The sequence below is a fragment of the Lytechinus pictus genome, chromosome 7, assembly GCF_037042905.1.
Source record: "Lytechinus pictus isolate F3 Inbred chromosome 7, Lp3.0, whole genome shotgun sequence".
Taxonomy (NCBI): Eukaryota; Metazoa; Echinodermata; class Echinoidea; order Temnopleuroida; family Toxopneustidae; genus Lytechinus; species Lytechinus pictus.
In genome coordinates this window covers 7,517,696-7,539,596 of record NC_087251.1, presented here as the reverse complement: position 1 = coordinate 7,539,596, position 21,901 = coordinate 7,517,696, and the positions used below count along the sequence as shown (strand labels likewise).

At 34.5% G+C, this 21,901-nt stretch overlaps 1 protein-coding gene across 5 annotated transcripts in view; it reads right to left on the bottom strand.

Annotated features, from left to right (window-relative positions):
- LOC129265054 (UTP--glucose-1-phosphate uridylyltransferase-like) overlaps positions 1 to 21,901 on the bottom strand; it is a 33,908-nt gene that overhangs the window by 11,478 nt on the left and 529 nt on the right. For 3 of the 5 annotated variants that reach the window (XR_010294057.1, XR_010294056.1, XM_054903039.2), the window contains exons 2-11: positions 12,860 to 12,985; positions 10,409 to 10,522; positions 9,151 to 9,333; positions 6,698 to 6,831; positions 4,592 to 4,666; positions 3,695 to 3,828; positions 3,236 to 3,315; positions 2,661 to 2,729; positions 1,629 to 1,660; positions 445 to 541 (exon numbers count right to left, since the gene is read on the bottom strand). Coding sequence is in view for 2 of the 5 variants with exons in the window: in XM_054903039.2 (XP_054759014.1) it covers positions 445 to 541; positions 1,629 to 1,660; positions 2,661 to 2,729; positions 3,236 to 3,315; positions 3,695 to 3,828; positions 4,592 to 4,666; positions 6,698 to 6,831; positions 9,151 to 9,333; positions 10,409 to 10,522; positions 12,860 to 12,985 (1,044 nt within the window). In the remaining 3 variants the exon portion in view is untranslated. Of the gene's footprint in view, positions 1 to 444; positions 542 to 1,628; positions 1,661 to 2,660; positions 2,730 to 3,235; positions 3,316 to 3,694; positions 3,829 to 4,591; positions 4,667 to 6,697; positions 6,832 to 9,150; positions 9,334 to 10,408; positions 10,523 to 12,859; positions 12,986 to 14,892; positions 15,466 to 21,901 lie in introns of those variants that run through there. The other 2 variants (XR_010294055.1, XM_054903037.2) reach the window with 2 other exon arrangements.

The following is a 21,901-nucleotide window of genomic DNA, read 5'->3' as shown; positions in this document are numbered from 1 at the left end:
AGTATTGAATATTTGATAATGGTTTTATGATTAAGTTGATATATCGCAGTAACACGATATCACCAAAATATTGTCAATTATGAAAAAGTAATCACTATTCATTCACCACAAATGCTGCTCTAAAATTACTTTAAATTGACTTAGAACTTTTGTAAATTGACTTAGAAGTTTGTACCCAAATGATCGCTTTTCATGGACTAGCACCAACGGAAACCTTACTTTCATTTCCCACTCCCCTGCTCTTATAAATTGCAGCTCATAATAAATTTTCAGTCTCAGTGACATATTATCTGCGACAATTGACAAACATTGGAATCAAATATTGACCAGCACTAATACAGATCACATTATAGTGAGCAAACATAATTTTGACAAAATAAAATGCCAAAGGTAATGGATGATTGTCACAAAAACAAAGAAGAATAAAGTTGTGAGGATGATTACCTTATTATTGACAATGATCTCCATTGACAAGGATTTATTTTCAACTACTCGTTTTATGGCATCCAGCTTAATCCACAGATTGTTGGTGTTGAAAATCCTGCAAAAAAAAGTTGGGAAATCTTACATGTTTTTTTTTCAAATGCCAATCTCTTTCCAAGTGGGAACTGTAAATATAACAGTTTAAAAAGGGAACAAGAGAAAATTTTATATCATTCATAAATGTCATTTGAAAGGTAAACATTTACTACAATGAATGTGCTGATAGTTTGAAAACAAGTACATGGACCCTCTTTTGAATGTTTCTACCACTACCAATATCTTCCTCTAAAACTTTCAACATTTTGGTAAAAATGACTTGGGTTTTGACTGAAGTGCTGCATTCTTTACCGGTACTTTAATAAAAAAGTATGGAGATTTCAAAGTTCAGCAATATGTTTTGTGACTCTTTACATTATTATTCAGATATTAAAATAAAGCAAACATAAAAAGGAGTACTTGGAACCAGAATAATTTTTTTCTTCCTCTTTGGTATATATTTCTAAACTAAACTGGAAGGATGATAGATTTTCATGGGGTTTGACAGAGTGATAGGGACTTTAACTCAATATTGTGATCATGTTAGGTCTAAAACAGCGGCACAAATATCTTAATTGTGTCATCGTATACAACTTGTTGCCTCATGTCCTATGTAGAAAAGGTACAAAAGTAACTCTAGGCAGAGTTTGACGAAAACTACAAATTATAATTATGTGGAATGGCTTCAATCCTTAAAAGGCTGGGGGATGTGGAACCCACGCCTCCTCTACACTTATTGGTGATAAATCTGTATTGCCATCTATGACTTTTTTCTCTCAACACTTTTTATTTTACTGTTAAGTAATTAAAAGCAATAGAGATATTTGAAAGGGTATGGGTACTCTAAGAAATGGGGGAGGGGGATGTGTTAATTGAAAAAGAATCTTACAAATGTTTATTGTACAATTCTGTTAATAAATGAGATAGGGGTGATGGGGGGTGAATCCATCACTGTTACAGTTACCTTCTGTTATTCTGCCATGATTGTGTCAGTAATGTGATCATGTCCTGGGCTCCCTTTTTTTTTTTTAATCTGTTCCTTTATTAATCTTCCTACATTAAACTGATGTAAATCAACTCTTCATTACACCAATTGATTTTCTACTTACTTGAATTTGGAGACAGACTTGAAGTCATCAACCTGCGGTAAAGAATTGTGTGATCATTATTGTATTTAATGCAAATTTATGTAAATGCCCTTAAAAATTCCTTTTACTATTATATTTTGCTTTTATATAGCACTCAATACAGGAACATCGTCTCTATATGCTTTACAGATGTATCATTACCCTTCTCAAAATTGCAGAATAGATGCTAAAAATGAACAAAAATAAAATAAACAAGCAATTCATGTTGAATCAAAAGTGTACTTTGAGGTAAAATTTGTTTAGCTCCCTAAAAGAGCATGTATAAAATACTAGACATATCATGTCATAGAATGCCCTTGGTTATTGTGTGGGAACCAATGGTTTGACCTTTGACCTGTCACCTCTGAATTTTCACTTGACATGTAGTTAAGTGTTATGTACCTACAGTCCTTAAATTATCAAAGTCAATTTGATATTCTTCACATTATTGCGTAGAAGCTAATTTGGTGATGCACATATAGATGAGTGCCTCCAGACTTTCTCTGATGGAGCATAAAACTGTAAAAATATATTTCCTTTCAAATAATACACCATAACAAGACAAAGAGTGATAAGTAAGTTATGTGATATTCATATTCAGTATCATCATCCATTACAAAAAATCAAATTATAATCTAATTACAATCCAAATATAGTGTCTAAAATTCTTGCTCGAGTTTTCAATAAATATTAACCAGATAGATTTCCGACTGTTCCCAGGAAAAAAAATCAATGTCTGTCCCATTGTCAGATCTGAAATACATTCAATGCTTACATTTAAAATTTACATTACAAGAAATATTCATAATTACTTATATCATCACTCCCACATATATCAATGAACCAATATTAATTCTGATCTTTCTATTTGATTTATAAGTTATTGTGACAATGCACAACCTGTTTAAGTCTGTAAAATTTGCCCTCATGACACACAGACACATCTATTACATTGTAATAATAGAAATAATAGTTTCAACATGAATTCAGTCATATGAAGTGAAAAATACTTACATGCCATTTTGGTACTTGGGCTATCTCAAGCAATCTCAATTTGTTGTGATACTGGATTAAAGTACCACCCTGTTGAGACAAACAATGAAACAATGATATTAACATTCAAACAAGTACCTGTAACAGAAGAATATATATCAAGATTAATTTATTTAAACCATCTATCAGGGTTTTCACGAAATATACAATTAATAAATAGTACCAGCAAGCAATATAACTGCAAAAATATTGTCATCTACTAAATTAGTAATATTCCTTTAAGAGACCACTCACTGTCTCTGACTCATTATCATTCCTGATGCATGAAGGGGTTGCATTTGACTTTTCATATTGTGACTGATCCTATTAATATTAACCATCAAGATATTGAAGGTACTTGTTCTTCAAGAAGAAAATGCTTTGGAAACAGAAAGGAACATGCTGACTATTAAAAGCAATGGTTCATGCATGACTATACATCATATTTACAAAAAAAAATTGAGCTACATATGTATTCTAGATGTTGGCGCTGCTGGCTTTCCATAGTTGTGATTAATTAGATCAATGGCATCTCTTAGAAAGTCGATATGATTTACCTTGACATCAGCCCTCGTCTTATCTGTTACTTCCATCACCATTTCTCTATTCTTTTCATTCATCAATAATGTTAAAATGCCTGGGGAAAAAAAGCTAACGTTAAGGAACATATGCTACCCAATTAAGTTAAATGTATCAATGATTTGTAGCATTGGTCCAATTTGCTTCTAATTAATCATTTATGGATTAAATTCCATACTTTTCTATACTTACAAATATTGATTTCAATTGTTTGTGATGCAGCAGATGGATGAACCAGCTGCTTTAAAAACAAATTAAATGGAACATGCAAAGTATGACGGGACTATTATTTGAGAAGCCTTTATAAATCAACTGTGCAAACAAGTAGGATCCTGTCAATTTGAAAATGAATTGAATAAGTAAACACTGGAGTTAATCATACTAGTTAGACTGCATCATGTTTTAACAATAATTGATTATATTATAAAAGAGGATACGTAGGTCCACTGTTGCTCCCTGATTGTCAATGTTAGCCAAGAAGAGATACTCCTTTCCTTGTTTGATAAAGGTATCCAACAAGCCAGAGTTCGAGAAGGACTCATAAATATCACCATGGCCAGGTGGGTACCAACTAAATCAAAGAAGAAATAAACTATAATGATATAGGTGTCAAACAATAAGAACATTAAAGGACATGAAAATATCACAGCAACTGGGAAAGTACTAACTAAATTCAATAAAATAAATATGTTTATATACTTAACTTTGTTTGATATATATATCCTATCAGTTTGAACTACATAAAACTACAAGAATCTGAAATTAATCTGGAATTATATAAATACTTAAAGGTAGAAGAAAGAAGTTGCAGCAAACAATTATTTCATGAGAAATTCTTTTAAATCAAGGTTAATTGTCACCATAGGTACATTGAAATAAATAAATCTTTGTGATATCATGAGATTTTAGCTGAAAACCAACACTTCTGATGATCACTGACACAAAATGGCATATGTGGAACAATGTATTAATATTACATATAAAAAATACCCAACATTTTATGGAATTCTGTGCTTATTTTGCTCATTTCTCAGCATTTACACATTTTTTCCAAGAGTATTTGGCACATATTTTTTATTTATACATACAAACACTTGGGTGGCAATTTAATTGGATTCTGTGATACATGTAACTAATTTTGAGATGGTTACCACAACTGGCATTTATCTTTACTAATAATATCATATAAAGATTTTTCTATGACTATAACAAATAAAATTAAAAGATTGTAAATTTTACTACTAAGGTGATCTGTATATATTTAGATATTGGATTGATCAAGTCCACCAGGGGTGGGTTGTAAAACATCATCAATATATGATATGGCCACTTACTCTTCTATATTGTCTCCAGAGACCACAGCTGTTTTAGCTATTGGCAGAAGGGATTCTTTGTTGATTCTTGGATACCTGAACCAAATTAAAAAAAATTGACATTTTTTTTTTTCAAATTCAAAATTCTACTTAAAGCTATTTCAGATCATTTTTTTTTAATTTACATAAATTTTACAATATTGCTGGAATCTTCCTAAGAAAGGATGAATATCCTGTGACATAAATTATAAATATAAAAGTGGGAGCCCATCCTGCAATCAGGTTGGTTTCAATAATAGTTGAAAAATTAAAGTTGAATTAAGAAGGGGGTGAGTTTCCATAAATATAGGTTCTACATACAATATATAGTATATATAAGTTGTTCAAACACATAGCATGTCACAATAATCCTCTGCCTTCTCGATATTTTGCTTTGAAAGTCTATGAAATTAGCCACCTGTCAGAGCCCGAGAGACGAGTGTACAGAAAAGTCACTCGGAGTGTGACGTCACCGGGGGGAATTTAGTATAAGAGGTGCCTGAATGTCATACAGAAATGCTATGCAGAGAGAGAAAGATATTTTACAATTTTTTTTCAAAGCAACTCAAATCAAACAAATATGACTGATATGTACAAATCTTTACTTTCCCTGTATAAAAAACAGTATGAATAACCACCATGAACTCTTCAATCATGATGTAAGATAGCAAACAGTGAGTTATTGAATGATATTTTCATTATTTCTCATTTATTTTATCACGATGTTCAATCAAGTGAGTAGCTGGAAAGTAATTCCGGCGGCGAGCTCAGCGCGCGCTGAACGCATAATACTAGTACACACAACACCCAGCTAGGCATTGAGTGTACTGTTATGGTCTGGTATGTTGACTTAGTTCATGGCCGTGCAGCGATCCCCTGGCGTTTTTTCTTCTTTTCTTTAGTCTTTGACTCCACTTTTATATCCTCTGGATCATTTCCACTCATAGCTCATTCCACAGAACAATCTTGAACCAAACGTATAGTATTCTTTCTCGGCCTTCTGAGTTGTTTTCTATATTTAATTACGCTAGGGGTCACCGTCACACATACAAACGCAATTCGGAAGTGAGTTGAAGACAGAAAGATATATAGTAATTAGTATACATCTCTATGGTTGAAGACAACAAGAACGGTACGGTAGCTCGACAGCTAGCTGCGCCGGAGCGGGCGGCCGGTCGGCACAAAGCAATTCCGCAACCAACTGTGTTTTTTTGCAAGAGCCGCGTCACACGCGGATAAATATGTCATAATAACACGTCTGCTACGTTATCGACTGGTGAGAAGATCTCGATCAAATTTCATATTATTCACCTTGAAATTATTCCTTTAGGGTCTATGGTATCATTCTGAGGGAATTCACATATTTGGAATAATAGTACGGCCACAAATATTTTAATCATTTCCTCTTTGCAAGTTCTATGGCTCGCAGATACAACTTCAACTGCAGTTATTCCATATGAAGGAGTACGTGCATAGTACACAAAACGGCACTGCCTTGTTTACTACACCGGGACCGAATACCCCCCGGTGACGTCACACTCAAAGAACACCCGTCTCGGTAGGCATTGCAGGAGCGAATTCAGGGAAAATGGGTAGGGATAAATCGTTCAAATTCACTATTTTGAAAAAAGAAAATGTGGGGTCGAATCACCTATTAGTGTTTGAGGTTGCTATTAATGTAAATATCTCAATATTTGGAATCGTCTTCTTAATTCAACTTTAAAGATAGTTATCAATCTAAGAATGACGGTTGGTCAGGCCATAGTGACATAAGTATTTTCTCAGCATATAGCGCTATTCTTGGAATGGTCAGGACTATTCAATGAAAGTGTTCAGGAAGCAATTGGTTGATTTTCATTCTAACCCTGACAACATTTGTTATCAACTTAAATCCTTGCACCTGATTGGCCGACAACATCATCCCATTGACATCATTGACAAGACACATCATGAAGATGGTCTTAAAGGTAAAAGATTCTATTAAAGGGTGAGGATGGTGTGGGATGGGGAGCATCAGAATTAATGACAATGCAATGCACATTTGTTTCTAAAATCCTAGTGCACTAGAGAAAAATAAAGGACAAATACCTGCTTTGTTGGAAAGTATGGATGTTGACATTCATAGTGCCATACTTGCGAAGGACTTTATTTGTATCTTCATCTGTGTTAAAGGAGTTCATCAGTACTAAAGGTACATTGCAGCCATGTGTTTTGTTCAGGTGCTGGATAGATAGGTCAATACAAAGAATAATTTGTTTATTTTCACCAATTAAAATGCAACAAATAGAGGGATAGGGCTGGAAAGGAGGATAATAATGGTAACAACCTATACATGAATATAATGGGGGGGGGGGTGGGGGTGGTGGTGATATCACAGATAAAGTTATAACAAAGAAGAATGATGTCTATGAAGAAGCTTATCATAGGATAAGAACAAAATAGGTTCATATAACACAGAGAGACAAAACACACCCAACAGAATTTAGCCATTATATAAATATATAGTGTAGATTGTAGTTTGTGGAGCATTGTGGCCCAGTGGATTAGTCTTCGGATTTTGAAACAGAGGGTCATGGGTCGAATCCCAGCCTAAGCGTAATTTCCTTCAGCAAGAAATTTATCCACATTGTGCTGCACTCAACCCAGGTGAGGTAAATGGGTACCTGGCAGGAATTTATTCCTTGAAATGCCACCGCGATGTAGACAGCTGCGGGGCTATGGCCAGGGTAAAAATATCCAATTAAGCGCATAGGGGCGATTCCATACGTGTCGTTCGGGACATTTTGTCAACAATTTCTAGTCTCTTAGCTGATTGCTTGAGCAATGATCAATTATTTTTTGTCAATAATAAAGTTATAGTGGGTAGTCATGTGAAAAACTGATTACCAACAAAAAATATTTGATTATGCTGAATTAAGGGCGAAAATGTTGTGTGTCGTACGGGACTCAGAAATGTCCCGTAGAACATGCAACATTTTCACCTCTAAATTCACCCATGGACAGCATATTTTTGTTGGTTGTCATTTTTTCATATGTCTACCCAGTAGTACTCTATTATTACCACAAAACAAATTGAAGTTCTTTGTTAGTTTGGACAATAGGTTGAAAAATGTTGCGAAAATAGCTGATTTTTTCTAGCATGGAATCGCCCATAGGGACGCATTTGGCAGCGATATGCGCTATATAAGCATGTTGGTATTATTATTATTGTTAGATTTGTAGAGCAAACACCATCCAAAGACACTCCTAGCGCTAGCTCAGCAACAGTTCTCTTGTTAAGACAAATAAAGTAATAAAATACTACGTCCAGAGACCCAAAATGACCTTTGACCTCGATCATGTGACTCAAAATTTTTGCAAAACAATCATTCATACTTGATTACCTTTATGTCTATGTTTCATGAACTAGATCTGTAAACTTTCTGTAAACTGTAACCTGTAAACTAAAGTTATTATGCCAATTCAACAAATACCCCAAAGTTCATTGACCTTGAATGACCTTTTATCTTGGTCATGTGAAATGACCTAAAATACACACAGGATTTTCAGGGATACATGGCTGCTCTTATGTCCAAGTTTTAAAAATTAGATCCAGAAAACTTTCAAAGTTCCACAAAATACAATTCCACAAACACCCCCAACATTACCAAAGTTTGTTAACCCTAATGACCTTTGACCTTGGTCATGTGACCCAAAACTCAGGCAGGATCTTACAGGTCAAGTCCACCTCAACAAAATGTTGAGGGATTTATCATTGTTTCACTTGACAATGAAGAGAAAATTAGAAATACAAAATAAATAGTGAGTTGTGCAGACCGACCAGGATGATCATATCACTGTTTTGTGAAATTAAGCAAAAATGTAATAACTTTCTTACTTTACATCCTATTTTGATGAAATTTTCAGTGTTATGCTTGTTTTTTTTTTTTATTGAATTCAACTTTTTGTTGGGTGGACTTGTCCTTTAAATGATGCACCATCAAGTTTCATGAACTAGAATCATAAACTTTCAAAGTTATGACATTTCAAAAACTTAAACTTTGGTTAAGATTTTGATAATGATTCCCCCAACATGGTCTAAGTTGACTGACCCTAAATGACCTTTGACCTTGGTCATGTGAGGTGAAACTCAGGGAGGATGTTCAGTAATAGTTGATTACACTTATGTTTAAGATTCATGAACTACGTCCAAATACTTTCTAAGTTATGATGACATTTCAAAAACTTGACCTTGGTTAAGATTTCAATGTTGACGCCGCCGCCGTTGCAGCCACCACCGTAGGAAAAGTGGCGCCTATAGTCTCACTCTGCTATGCAGGCGAGACAATAAATTAGGATGTCAATTAAATCTTTAAAGCTGGAGGGCCTCACCCACAAGCAAGAGTTGCCTTTTAGAGGTTCTGGCTCATTACATTGTATATACCTTTGTGATTGTTAATAACTTTTATGTTGATTTTAAACGAATTGCAAAATAAACTGAATTCAATTCAATGCAATATTCCTAAAAAAAATTACATGCATATTTATTTACTCATAATTACCTCGATTTGGCGGACAGTCAAGTCAAGAAATGTAAGTTCATTTCTGACACTGATGACACTCTTTGGTCCTTGGCATCCCATGCTGGTACCTAGACCACCATTCAGTTTGATCACTACCAGCTTATCCAAGTACTCACGGGTAAAAGCTGGGTCGTAGCTAGGTAACTCATTATATGCAATCACCTGCATGACATCAAAACAATATTTTTTAAAATCTTCCTGTACTTGTGTGCCTGTTTAATGTAGCGTAAAGTAATTAACTCCTAACATCCAAGAAGAATTGCAGCCTTACAGGATTTATATGTATCATTTGTTGCCAATTTGACAACAGCAGGCATGTTGAGAGCTAGTAATCAAACCAACATAGAATATATCAGGATTGTAGAGTGTTTCTTTCTATATTTACACCAATGAGGGCCTAAGTAAGAACCCATACAAAAAATATGGTTCATTGAATGGTTCTACAGAAAATTTTAGTAAGGGAAAAAAAATATGATGTGATTGAAGTTGATCGAGCAGCCCAATCCCCAATGGTCTCTGTCTTTCTATGGAACATGCTGTAATGATAGGTCCACAAACTCTTGAAATGCATGGTTATGGGAATAAGTGCATTTGCAATTAAATATTTTCATTGACATAAACAATGACATTGGAAAGCCTTTTTCCTATAAAAGCTTTTGTGCAGAAATAATTGAACAGGAATTGGTATTAGTGTTTTAATTTTTATTGATAGTCTTCAAATGAATATCAGTCATAATTTGACCACACACAAAAAAGGTTAATTTTAGGCAAGTTTCTAGTATTAAACATTTTCTCCCTAAATATAATACTTTGATCCAAGCTCCAAACATCATAATAATTCAAAGAATAATTGCTTTCTTAAATAATTCAAATTTCTTGTTTATCATATTGATGACCTAGATATAATATTGACATTAAATCTTGATAGCTTCAATTTGTATTGTTCAGTAAACACTATAGTGCACTGTGCCTGAGAGATTGTGCACAAACACCTTCTATTATTTCCTTCTTCATTTTTTTCAAAACTTAAAATGTTGGTAGCCAAATAATATATCAAGAGACATCCTGTCCATAAGTAGATATCTATAAATTTATATATTAAAATTCAAGTAAAAAATACCTCATCAAGTCAGGCATACTTTTCATTCACCCAGGCAATTAGATTATTTTTGTTTCATCAACCAAGCAGCAATTGATGATCATTGCTAAGCTTGACCAGTGATAAAATCATACTTACAGCATCTGATGGTGGTGGTTGAATGTCATCCCATTCCACAGCTGCTCCTGTTCCTGCTTCCTCAAGAAACTGAGCAAACAATTGTTTGTAGCCTTCAAAATCTTTCCCTAGAGCCTACATTGATATATAGGAAAATAAAACAAAGTGAGAACAAAAATGCAATGATACAGTGCTGCTACAACCTCAACATCAGATTTCAACAGCATATGAAATCATTGTACACACTTCAATTGCAAAACTAACTACATGTATATCCAGAGAAGGGGTCAAACTGATCCCTTCTCCACTTAAATTACGCTACTTTGAATTTAATCACCTGTTTAAAATATCATTCATATTCCAACATGAGAAAGACACAAATTGTAAGATGATTACCTACTTGGTGCCTACACTGTGTTTTATTCATAATCATATAATGTAAATGCAAGTCTGAGTACCTGAAAGCAGTTAATATAAAGTTTGTTTTGGGTTTAATCTCTAATAAAGTTCTGATGGTAAATAAGACTGTATCAAGAGAACTTTGGCATCTTCACAATCAAACTTTGTCTGACTCCTGTGATAAGAACTTCTTAATTTACATATATACACTGTACATGTACAGGTCAATCTCCACAAGGATGACAAGTAATCCTTGCATGTACATGTAACCTTTGACTGGTAGCAACATAATACAATGTATTTGTCTACTGATACAATTGACAGGCAACACCCCTTTATTATCAAGACTTTGGTTTGAAGCTCCACGACCCCATTGCATATGTTAGTAGCTTTGCCATCCAATGGTAACTACTACCATGTTAACAAGACCCACCAGCCAAACAAAATCAAGGATCTTGTGAAAGATCTATAGAAGTAAATTTTATGCAATGGGGTCCTGGGAGGTGTTTCATAAAGGTGCTCATAAGTTAAGAGTAACTTTAAAAACAACTAATGAACCTTTCTTGTAGTAAACGGTAGAGAGCACAATGTTCAATGGTGATTATTTAGTGGGTAAGAAAGTTTCACCAGTCATTCTTAAAGTCACTCTTAACTTAAGAACAGCTCTATGAAACGACCCCATATAATATAGACCAATTCAATTTCAAATGACTGTTACTAACATCAACTATAATTGGATGGAATAGAGGGGGGGGGGGTGTCAATGGATATATGAAATAAAATAGGGGTATTGTTCGGTCAGTGCACCAATCATCTTTTGTAATGCACACTGGAAGCTGCAAAGTGACATAATAAATTATACTTAAACTTCACAATCTTATGTAGTTACATTAAATAAATATTGATCTGAAATTGAGTAAATAAAGAATTGTCATCCTTGAATTATTGAATTTAACTGTAGTTGTGCAAGATCATCTAATAATTTCCTCATGAATTCTAGGGAACTTCAGTGTATTTCTAAAATGTGTACATTAATATACATGTAACCAGGGTAGGGAAAATTTACTCTTTGCCTTATACAAAGTACCACAGCATTGTTTGAGCAAAAAGATCTTTCATTGGTATTCATGTGCTGATTCAATGTAGATCCAATGTAGATGGAAGAACCATCTTTGCCTCTCATTTGTGACCAGCCACCCCAAAAGCAACAATGGTGGAGTCACCTAAAATGAATTTTCAAATTTCCATTGAGCTTAAAAATAAGCACATCCCGAGCTTTAAAATGATATACTTTTCAAAATTAATAAACAATAACCCACAAAAGTACTTGATTGAATGCAGAAGAAACTGAGCGAGAGCTTACAAAAAAATAAGGATGAAAAAATATACGTTTGAAGTGTTATGTTCACTCAAGCATGACATGTGCTTACTGTACAATCTCAGTGAAACTTCCAAGTAGTCCCCAAAACTTGTGTCAAAGAAACTCTGTTGTCTTGTTTTCTACTCAATTTTGTAACTTGAATTTTTTGACAGAATGAAAAAGAAGCATTACTCTTTCAGATCTTCAATAATATTAGACTTTAACTTAAGTTAATTTTCTAATTTTTTGCTTTTTGATGACCAAATTTCCATTTTGGCTATTTACAGAGAACATTCCCTGGGGACTTATTGCTGGTTTTGGGAGTGGCTGGTAACATTTGTTCCATCAGAAATAAAACTTGTTAGCATGCTGGTTTTGTCTGTCTTGATGCTAGCTGTTCACTTAATCATCATATCGCCAATTTACCATTTTGTCTAATTCCTGTTAGGGTATATCCATTTCATCTATTATCCATTTGGTCTATTTAACAACATTTAGTATATACATGTAGTTAGATGAAATATTTATGAAACACATATTCCATCTTAAATTGAAGTAAAAAAGTAGTAGAGTTGAAATTAGACCAATTAGGATTTAGACTATTTGAAAACTAGACTAAGTGGGAATTACATGTAGACCAATTGATAGTAGACCAAATGGGTTTAGCCCAATTATCTATGTAGACCAACTGAATATAAATATTTAATACTCACAGCTTTGCTTTCTTCAGGACAGGTATCTAATAACCTGTCCATCTCTTGGGCTAAGTGATGCTCTGCATCTCTCCTTGCCTGTGACTGGAACTCTTTCTGACTGGGACTGCGCTTCAGACCACTTCCCTTTAATAAAGAAAAGAGTTGATAAAAATAGGAAAAGTAACATTATCTGTCTGGTTACTGCATTCTGGATGCAATTCATAAACAAGTGGAATGCCTCTGGCAGTCTTGCCTGCATTACATGATTCAATATATCAGCAGTGTTGACTTTGAGAACAACAAGATTAATAATTTTCACAAAAACACTATCCATTTGATAATAGAATACTAAGTTCATTGACCCTTGGCCTTGAACATGTGACCTCAAATTTACAACAGCAATGATCAGAGACACTTGATTCCTCTTTAATATGTCCAAGTTGCAATAGATCCATTTGCTTTTTAAGTTACGATATTTCAAAAGTTTTGATGAAAGGCTATCGCAATTATGACATAGATTTATACTACCGGTATGTGGATATCATTAGTTGACCACTATGGAAGTTGCTTTTCAAAATCTCACACATGCTAAACTAAAAAACTGTGAAGTATAACATTTTTTTTATTGAAATTATCTTCAGGATATTTGGTTGTGGGAGAATGTTACATTGCTAACTGGAAATTGTCATTCTTCTTCATTCTCCAGAGGACAACTTCTCAGGAGACTGGAGGAGTTGTCCACAAACAAAAGGAAAATTGTGCTTTTAAGGAAAGGGAGAGGCTATGCACATGGTCATGCAATGGTATACAAATAATGAATGTTTATGAGTGCAATTTGACAGAATACTTCACGAGGTGAAAGATGAAATGATCCATTCAACGAGGCGTAGCTGAGTTGAATGGATCATTCATTTCATCTTTCTCCAAATGAAATATTATGTCCATTGCACGAATGAAAAGAACATTCATTATTTGGCTTATAGAACACCTAAACATTTATTCTTTTTCATACAAAATTTGTGAATTTTGATGCAAAATATGCTCATGGTGTTGACGCTGCCGCCGCCGTCGGAAAAGCGGCGCCTATAGTCTCACTCTGCTATGCAGGTGAGACAAAAACTATCAAGTATCATATGAACTTAATTCTTAAGCTGGAATATATATTTGATAAAGATTCGATACAGTGAAATATATTTGAAAAACTATTCAAAATTTTGATATTTGACTAATTATTTTTGATACATGGTCGTCATCTGTCACTCACCATTACATTATTCGGTGATTGATTCTTTGAAAAAAAAAATAATAATTTGAACAGTAAGTAGAATGACCTATCACAGTGATTCTTTTCCTTACTGTGGATGTGAAGCACTTGGATTTAGAATTTAAAAAAAAGTATGGAAATTTGCAAATAACCAGAAATATATTATCAAAATTCAATTTTAGTCCATAATGTCACTTTATATTTAATTTGCTTTTTATTTGGAAAACATGTCTTTAATGATATATTATATCTAAAAGCTGAATTCAAGATGTGATAGTAAATAAATTCATCAAAACAAAACATGGCATTAAGTAACTAGTGACTTTGAATCTACTGCCTTAAACGAGATTTAACATTTTATAGTACATGTGTATGTACAAGTTTATGAAATGTATCAATTCATAAAAGACATACCTGTAATATTTCTGCATTTGTTCTTGGCAAACGAGTTCATCAATTTTGTGTTCTCTGAGCTTTAACTATGATCAATATATAACTTTGTGTATTAAATCAAACCAATATCATTTATTTATATTTTTTACTTAATTCTGGTTTTAAAACATGAAATATTGCAATTTGACATATCATAATCACCACCATTTATCCTTGCAGTAATATGGCGATGAAAAATGTCAAATTTATGAGAGCGATATTTCAACCTTCCAGTTCAGTATTCTTGACTTCTGAGATTGAATATTGGAGCTAGAAGTGATATTCTTTGTCAACTATAAAACCATCATCAAATACCTGAAATATGATCTCTCTCTAATATGAGATTGAGACTTGCCTGGTTCATAAGCAATGATGCATAAGCATCTCCATCCTGTCCAAATCGCATGGCAGCTTGAATTATATCAAGAACAGCGTACTGATGAAAAAAGACTTCGTAATTTCCTTTGAGATAATCAAACACTCCTTCAACATTTATCCTTTACCACAGAATGCATAGAAAACAGCTAGCATCCATAACATAACAATCTGGCAAATGGAAGAAATGCAATCAACGAGTTCAGGTGCTCAATAAAAGGAATTGCCAGTATTTGATGAAAACTATTGAATAAGTAGGTGAATTTCCAATGAAAATGAGCTCGCTTTGACTACTCCTGGATAAGAGCATGATCCAAGCATGGAGCTATGACCAAAGCAATATCTACGTGTCATGCACAATATACACATGAGTGGTCTCTTGAAACTCTACCATGTGTGCTTGTGTCTGAAGTTGTTCAAACATTGGTAGGCCTTTATCCAAACAGTTTGCCTTGAATCACAAGACTCATGAGGAGTAAAGCCTTAATAAAGTAACACACACAGATAGCTTTTACACAGCATACATCTACCAAAGAAACTTTGATCCCCACACAATATCTCAAAATAAACATTCACCCTTGAGTTTGGAAGAATTTTGCCTCTTTCATAACCATTCAATGTTAATACGTTTTAGAAGAACAATGTTATTGATACTACATGTACATGTCTAAAGTTCATATCTGACTGAAGAACTTAAAAACATTGGAGAGTAAATAAAGTCAAAAATTAAATTTATTTTCTCTTATCAGTCAATTGTAGTTATGTAAATATGCAGGAAGAGCTGGTGATTAGAAACTTGAAAGGACTTTCCAATGTTTGCTCCTTCCACTTTGCCTATTAAAGAAAGGTGGAGCATGTTGCGTCTTAAAAAACAAGGTGGTTCATACTTCATAAGCCATGTATCTCGCCTGATTTTGCAATCAATAAAAAAAATGCAATAAGATCTTTTGACCCCTTGATGACCTTTTACCTTATTATCCTCATGAACACATTACTGAATGATTATTTGTACCAAGTGTAAACACAACTGATGCATAAATATAGAAATGAGAGCAAGTTGAAAACTATACATGTACATGTAGATGAACCGAGCAGATCTTTTGACCTTATGATACCATCATTCTCATGAACACACATGTGGTATTATTATTATCCATGGATCATTTGTATTGAGTGTACAAACACCATTGATGCAGAAATAAAGAAATGAGAGCAATTTGAGCAAAAACTTGACATTTTGACCCCTAAATGACCTTTGACCCAATCATCCTCATGGACACACATATATTACCAAAGGATCATATGTACCTCGTGTAAACACAATTGATGCTGTTCATAAGTAAATGAGAGCAATTTGAGCAAAAACTTGACATTTTGACCCCTAAATGACCTTTGACCCAATCATCCTCATGGACACACATATATTACCAAAGGATCATTTGTACCTAGTGTAAACACGATTGATGCTGTTCACAAATAAATGAGAGCAATTTGAACAAAAACTTGACCTCCGACCCTTAGATGACCTTTGACCCAAGCAACTAAAAATAAAGAAATGAGAGCAAGTTGCACAAAAACTTCAAAAAGGATGGACATGACCTCATAATATTGAAACTTTTGACCCCTGGAGGACATTTGACCCCATCATCCTCATGGACACACATGTAGTATTACCCACTTGTACCAATTAAGTGTGAATTAATGATGCAGAAATAAATAGATGAGAGCAAGTTGGAAAAAAATAAAACTTGACCTTTTGACCCCTAGATGACCCCATAATCCTGAACAAACAACATACACATGGTATTACCCAAAGATCTGTACCAAGTGTAAATATAACTGATGCAGAAATAAAGAAAGTTGCACAAAAACTTCAAAAAAAAAAAAAAGGATGGACATGACCTCATATTATTTGATCTTTTGATCCCTAGATGACCTTTGACTCCATCATCCTCATCATCTTTCGAAGGAAACGCCTGATACATGTACATTTGTATGATATCGCTCTTTAACTTGCACACCTTGTCCTTACTGATGTGTAACCAATCTAGACTAATTCTAACGTTGCCGGACCTAGTCCTACAATGTATGCCTGTCGAGCTAATGCTCTCCAGTTCCTGGGTAGGCTTCTACCTGATTGCAGTTAATGAGAGCTGCGCTGCTGCAGTTGCAGTCAAGATGGAAATTGTAACGCGCAGACAAACTTAGTTAGAGGCCAAACGTTTTTAGACTCTGTAAAATCGGATCTTGACTCACCTTGTTAGGTATGCTAATTCCGAATTTAAGTGTCCTGTATGGATAGCCGTCATGAAATTATATTTTCTGCATGAAAATCAAGACCCAATTCCACTCACTTTTCAGATTGTCAGTATAAATAAAGTCATTTGAGCAAGAGCTTGTAATTTATTTCATTTTTTTTCCAGATAAACGGTACGGATCTGGATCTAGTCAAGTCAGGGAGCATGCAAAGTTTAACATTGAGAGAACATATCGAGCATGAACATGCGCAGTTCTCCCCATGAAAGAATATCAAAAAATATATGGAGCTAGAAGAAAACTATACAGAGCTATTTGCAGCGATGTGTTTTCCTATTGAAATTATACTTTGTCACATGATCACGAATTGACAAATCGTTTATCTCTATACTCATGAATATTCAGAAGAGGGATATAATATAATGTACAAATATACCAGGTTTGAGAAAGTATAGTGGAAATATTTTTATCCGAGGTTGGTTCGGCAATCGATATTATTCCTCCGAGGGGCACAAGCCCCGAGGGAAAATAGTAACATAGCCGGACCAACCAAGGATAAAATATTTCCACTACACTTTCAAAGAAACGCCCAATATTTGTTTTATATCCCTTCCATAGATAAAGTTTGAACCTAATCTAGTCCTAATTGGCCCATCTCCATGATCTGGACAAAATCTAGATCAGCTGAGCTCTAATTTAAGCAAAATTGGTTTATCATTCTAAGCTAGCAGGTTCCTGATCGAATAGACTGCGCGCGGCTACCGTCAGCTCCCATAAGCATCACTTACGGTGGCTAACCGTGGCTTGTTTTAGCGCAGCCCGGCGGCTGTACTAGTGAGATCGATCTTCTCATATTAATTCCACTTACCTGTTGTGAAGGTCGTAAACTAACCCTGCTGAACAAAGTAAAATCAAGCAGCCCAAATCATTCGATGATCGAATGATGGTCATCATTAATTTTATTTTCAGCATACTAATTCATTGTAAACAAGCCTTTTCTTTTCGTTCTTTCTCTCCTTCCATTATCTTTTTTTCATTCTCCCCTCCCTTCATTCTTTCCTCCCTCTCTTTCCTCCCTTCTTTCATTCTTTGTTTTCTTTTTTAAATATTTTTTTGCTATTTCCTTCCTCCCTTCCTGTTTTTTTTTCTTTCAAAGAATGAAGGAAACATTTTTCTTTCCTTCATTCATTCTTTCATCCACTTCTTTTCTTACTCTCTTTTTTCGTTTTTTTCTTTCTCTCTATTTTTTTGTCAAACATTCATCTTATCTTCCCTTCCTTTCTTTTTATTTCTTTATTTTTTTCATTCATCCTTCTTTTATTCTAACTTTTTTTTTCTTTCACTTTTTTCCTTTTTTCCCCTTCATTTTTTTTTTTTTTTAAAACATTCATCTTATCTTCCCTTCCTTTATTTTTTTTCATTCATCCTTCTTTTATTCTAACTTTCTTTCTTTTCACTTTTTTCCTTTTTTTCCCTTCATTTTCTTTCTATTTTTTTTTCAAACATTCATCTTATCTTCCCTTCCTTTCTTTTTTTCATTCATCCTTTTATTCTAACTTTATTTCTTTTCACTTTTTTTCCCTTCATTTTTTTCCTTGCATTTTTTCTTTCTTCTCCATTCATTTCTTTTCTTTCTCTCCTTCATTTTTTCTTTTACCCATTCGTTCTCACTCCCTTCCTTTTTTTTTCCTTTCTTGTATCTCCCACCAACCAACCAACCAACCAAAAGTACATGAACTATATGAGAGAGGAAATCATTCAAACGGCATGTAAACACACTAATTTCAGTCATGGCAGGCAAGATAAAATCACTTTGAAAAATAAAAAATACAATTTTACAAAAGGTACATCAGTTCATGTTAAAAAGAGAGGAAAAGGGCAACGGAACATATAGAACAGCACTACTTTCTTTTCAGGGCTGCCAACTCTCATGCAATCTGCGTGAGTCTCACACAATTCACCCGATTCTCACGCTCTCATGCTGATCGTAGGAATTCTCACGCTGCCTGAACCCCTAAAATACAGAGAAAAAAAGTTTATTAGTCTATATCGGATATTCAATAACATTATTACCCGGCCAGGCAAAAGTTTTTAACCACACAAGCGCAAAGCTAAACCATCAATGCAAATTGGTTTCGGTTTGATCGACGATCGAGTGTCAATGCAATGCCATGCCATGGCGATAGCCCGCCGGCACTGCGCTCTGAATACATGACAGCCCCACATACATGTATGCATTTGTGTGTGTGTTGATACACTTGGTTTCTTCCGTAGCCTTATTTCAATTGAGCCAAAAAGAAACTGATAATTTATTTCTGATGATAGTTTTAGCTTTCTTCCCCTCTTTTCTTTCTTTCCTTCTTTCTTTTCAATCTTTCTTTGTTTCTTCCCTCTCTTCTTTCATTTTTTTGTTACTGACTTTCTTTTTTAATTTTCCTTTTTTTCTTTGTCTTTCGTTCTTTCTGTCTTTAAAAAAAATATTTTTCTCTATTTCTTTTTCTCTTTTTTGATTTCTTTCTTTAATTCTTGAGTCCGTTGATCCTATTCTTTCTTTCCTTCCTTCCTTCCTTTTACCCTTTCTTTCCTTCATTCTTTGTTCTTTCTTCCTTCCATCCATCCTTTCTTTACCCTTTGTTTTTTATTTCTTCCTTCTTTCAGCAATTTCTCTCCTTCGTTCCTTCCTTTCTTCTTTCTGACTTTTGTTCTTTCTTTCTTTTTTCCCTTCGTTCCATCTATCCTTTTCTTTCTTTCTTTCCTTCATTCATTCCTTCCTTTCTTTGTCTTTCGGTCTTTCTTTTTTCCTTCCTTTTTTTTCTTTTACCTTTTCTTTCTTTTTTATATTGCTTGCTTGCTTCATTTCCTTCCTTATTTCTTTCCTTCATTCTTTTTTCCTTAAGGGAGCAGCAGATAATCACAGGTTGAGGTTTCACTGCTAAGCTTATAAAGACAGTTGATTTGGAATAATGCACTTAAAAATGTGGATTTTTTTTCAAGGTCAGTGAACTTCATTAAAAAAAGACAACCTATTTGAATCCTGCCTTATGTATTCATGGAATCAGAGTTATAAGTATGTGCCAGATTGCACCATTTAAATTGCAAAATTGTAAAAGCTTCCTACCGTAGAAGGGGGTACACCCCCCTTCCACACCATCCCCCCTTGGGCACTCCGTGCCCTCGGTCGCTTCACTCCCTCGCAATGTCTCACTCCAAACTCTTCTCAAAAGTTGGCAGCCCTGTCTTTTGAAGCGGTAAAATCTTGTTTTGATTTTCGGGGGGGGGGGGGGGGGGGGGGCAAGTGAAATATATATTTAAGGCCTGCAAAGCCATCGATAGACGATAGAATATCATTACGGTAAAAAAAAAAACCCTCAGAATCACCCCCCAAATATCTGTCTCGTAAGTATCTTCTTGCAGGAGAATCAAAACCATACAAAAAATTAAATGGGACTACAAAAATTAGGTTCGCCTAATTTTCAATTTAACAGCAAACTATTTGTTTGTTAGGTATCTGCCACTGTGGCAAGAACGCTTTAAAATCTGCGTTCATCGGATGTAAACGATTACGTACATGTAACATCTTTTAACAAACATATTTCGCAAAATACATCCTCACCTTTCACATTATTATTAGCATTATTTTAGGGTTGGATGAAGTTTTATCAATAATTTTGGGGCTTGGTAAAGGAAATAATCTGTTGTCTCACGATGCGGGCAAAATCACACCCTTTTCTCCATAGACGCTGTAAAGGCATCGGTGGAGCTCCACCACTACGAGCATGAAGAGTCCAATGGCTGTCATCGGTCTATTGACGAATGGGATGCCACGGAGCCAGACGAAGTCTAAGCAGAGCATATCCCTGACAGAAATAGACCTATTTATCGGTCTAATCTTTCCTCCTCCTTTTCTCTTCTTTGCTCTTTCTTTCTTCTAAATAATTCTTTCCTTTTTTTCCCTGTAGGCATAGAAATAGTAGAATCTGTTCTATTAATTTTCTTCGTTTTTATTTTATCCCTTTAGAGCTTTCTTTTCCATTACTCTCATCCTTTTCTACCTTTCTTTATTTTCTTTCCGTCATTCTTTAATCTTAATTTTTCATTTTCTTTTAATTTGTTTCATTCCCCTTTCTTTTATTTTACCTTTTTTCTCTAGATCTTTACTGCCTTTGGTACAGTACGGTATGGCAAGTTCCCCCAAGTCTGCGCAGTCCCCCTTGTCTGCGCACACGCGTATTTGCGCGATTCTAGTAAAAGAAGATACGCAACGAACACAGACTTTACACATGCAATACATAGACAGGTATTCATTAAAAATCTGACTCAAAATGGTGGAAAAATAATGAAATTTTGGCATTTCATGTGACGGCCTCAAAATGCAGCCTTTCTCATCAAAATCCCCGAATCGTGTGCAAAGTGAATGAGTGCGCAGACATGGGGTACCGGGTACCATTTTTTTTTTCAATCTGAAAATGACTGCCCCAGGTTTTTTCAAGAAAATCCTTTATTTTCTTTCATTTTTCAATGAGAAATTTGGTACACTTACTCATGATAATATAAGGAACCTTATTAACTGAAAGATTTTGTGAAATAAGAAGAAATTCATGTGAAATCTCAACTCAAATTGTTAGGTGCGCAGACTTGGGGCCCACCATCATACTTCAATTTTTTTTCTTTCCTTCCTTCGCAGGTCTTTCTTCTAAGTTAAACGTACGAACTCAGACAAAAATAAAAATCAT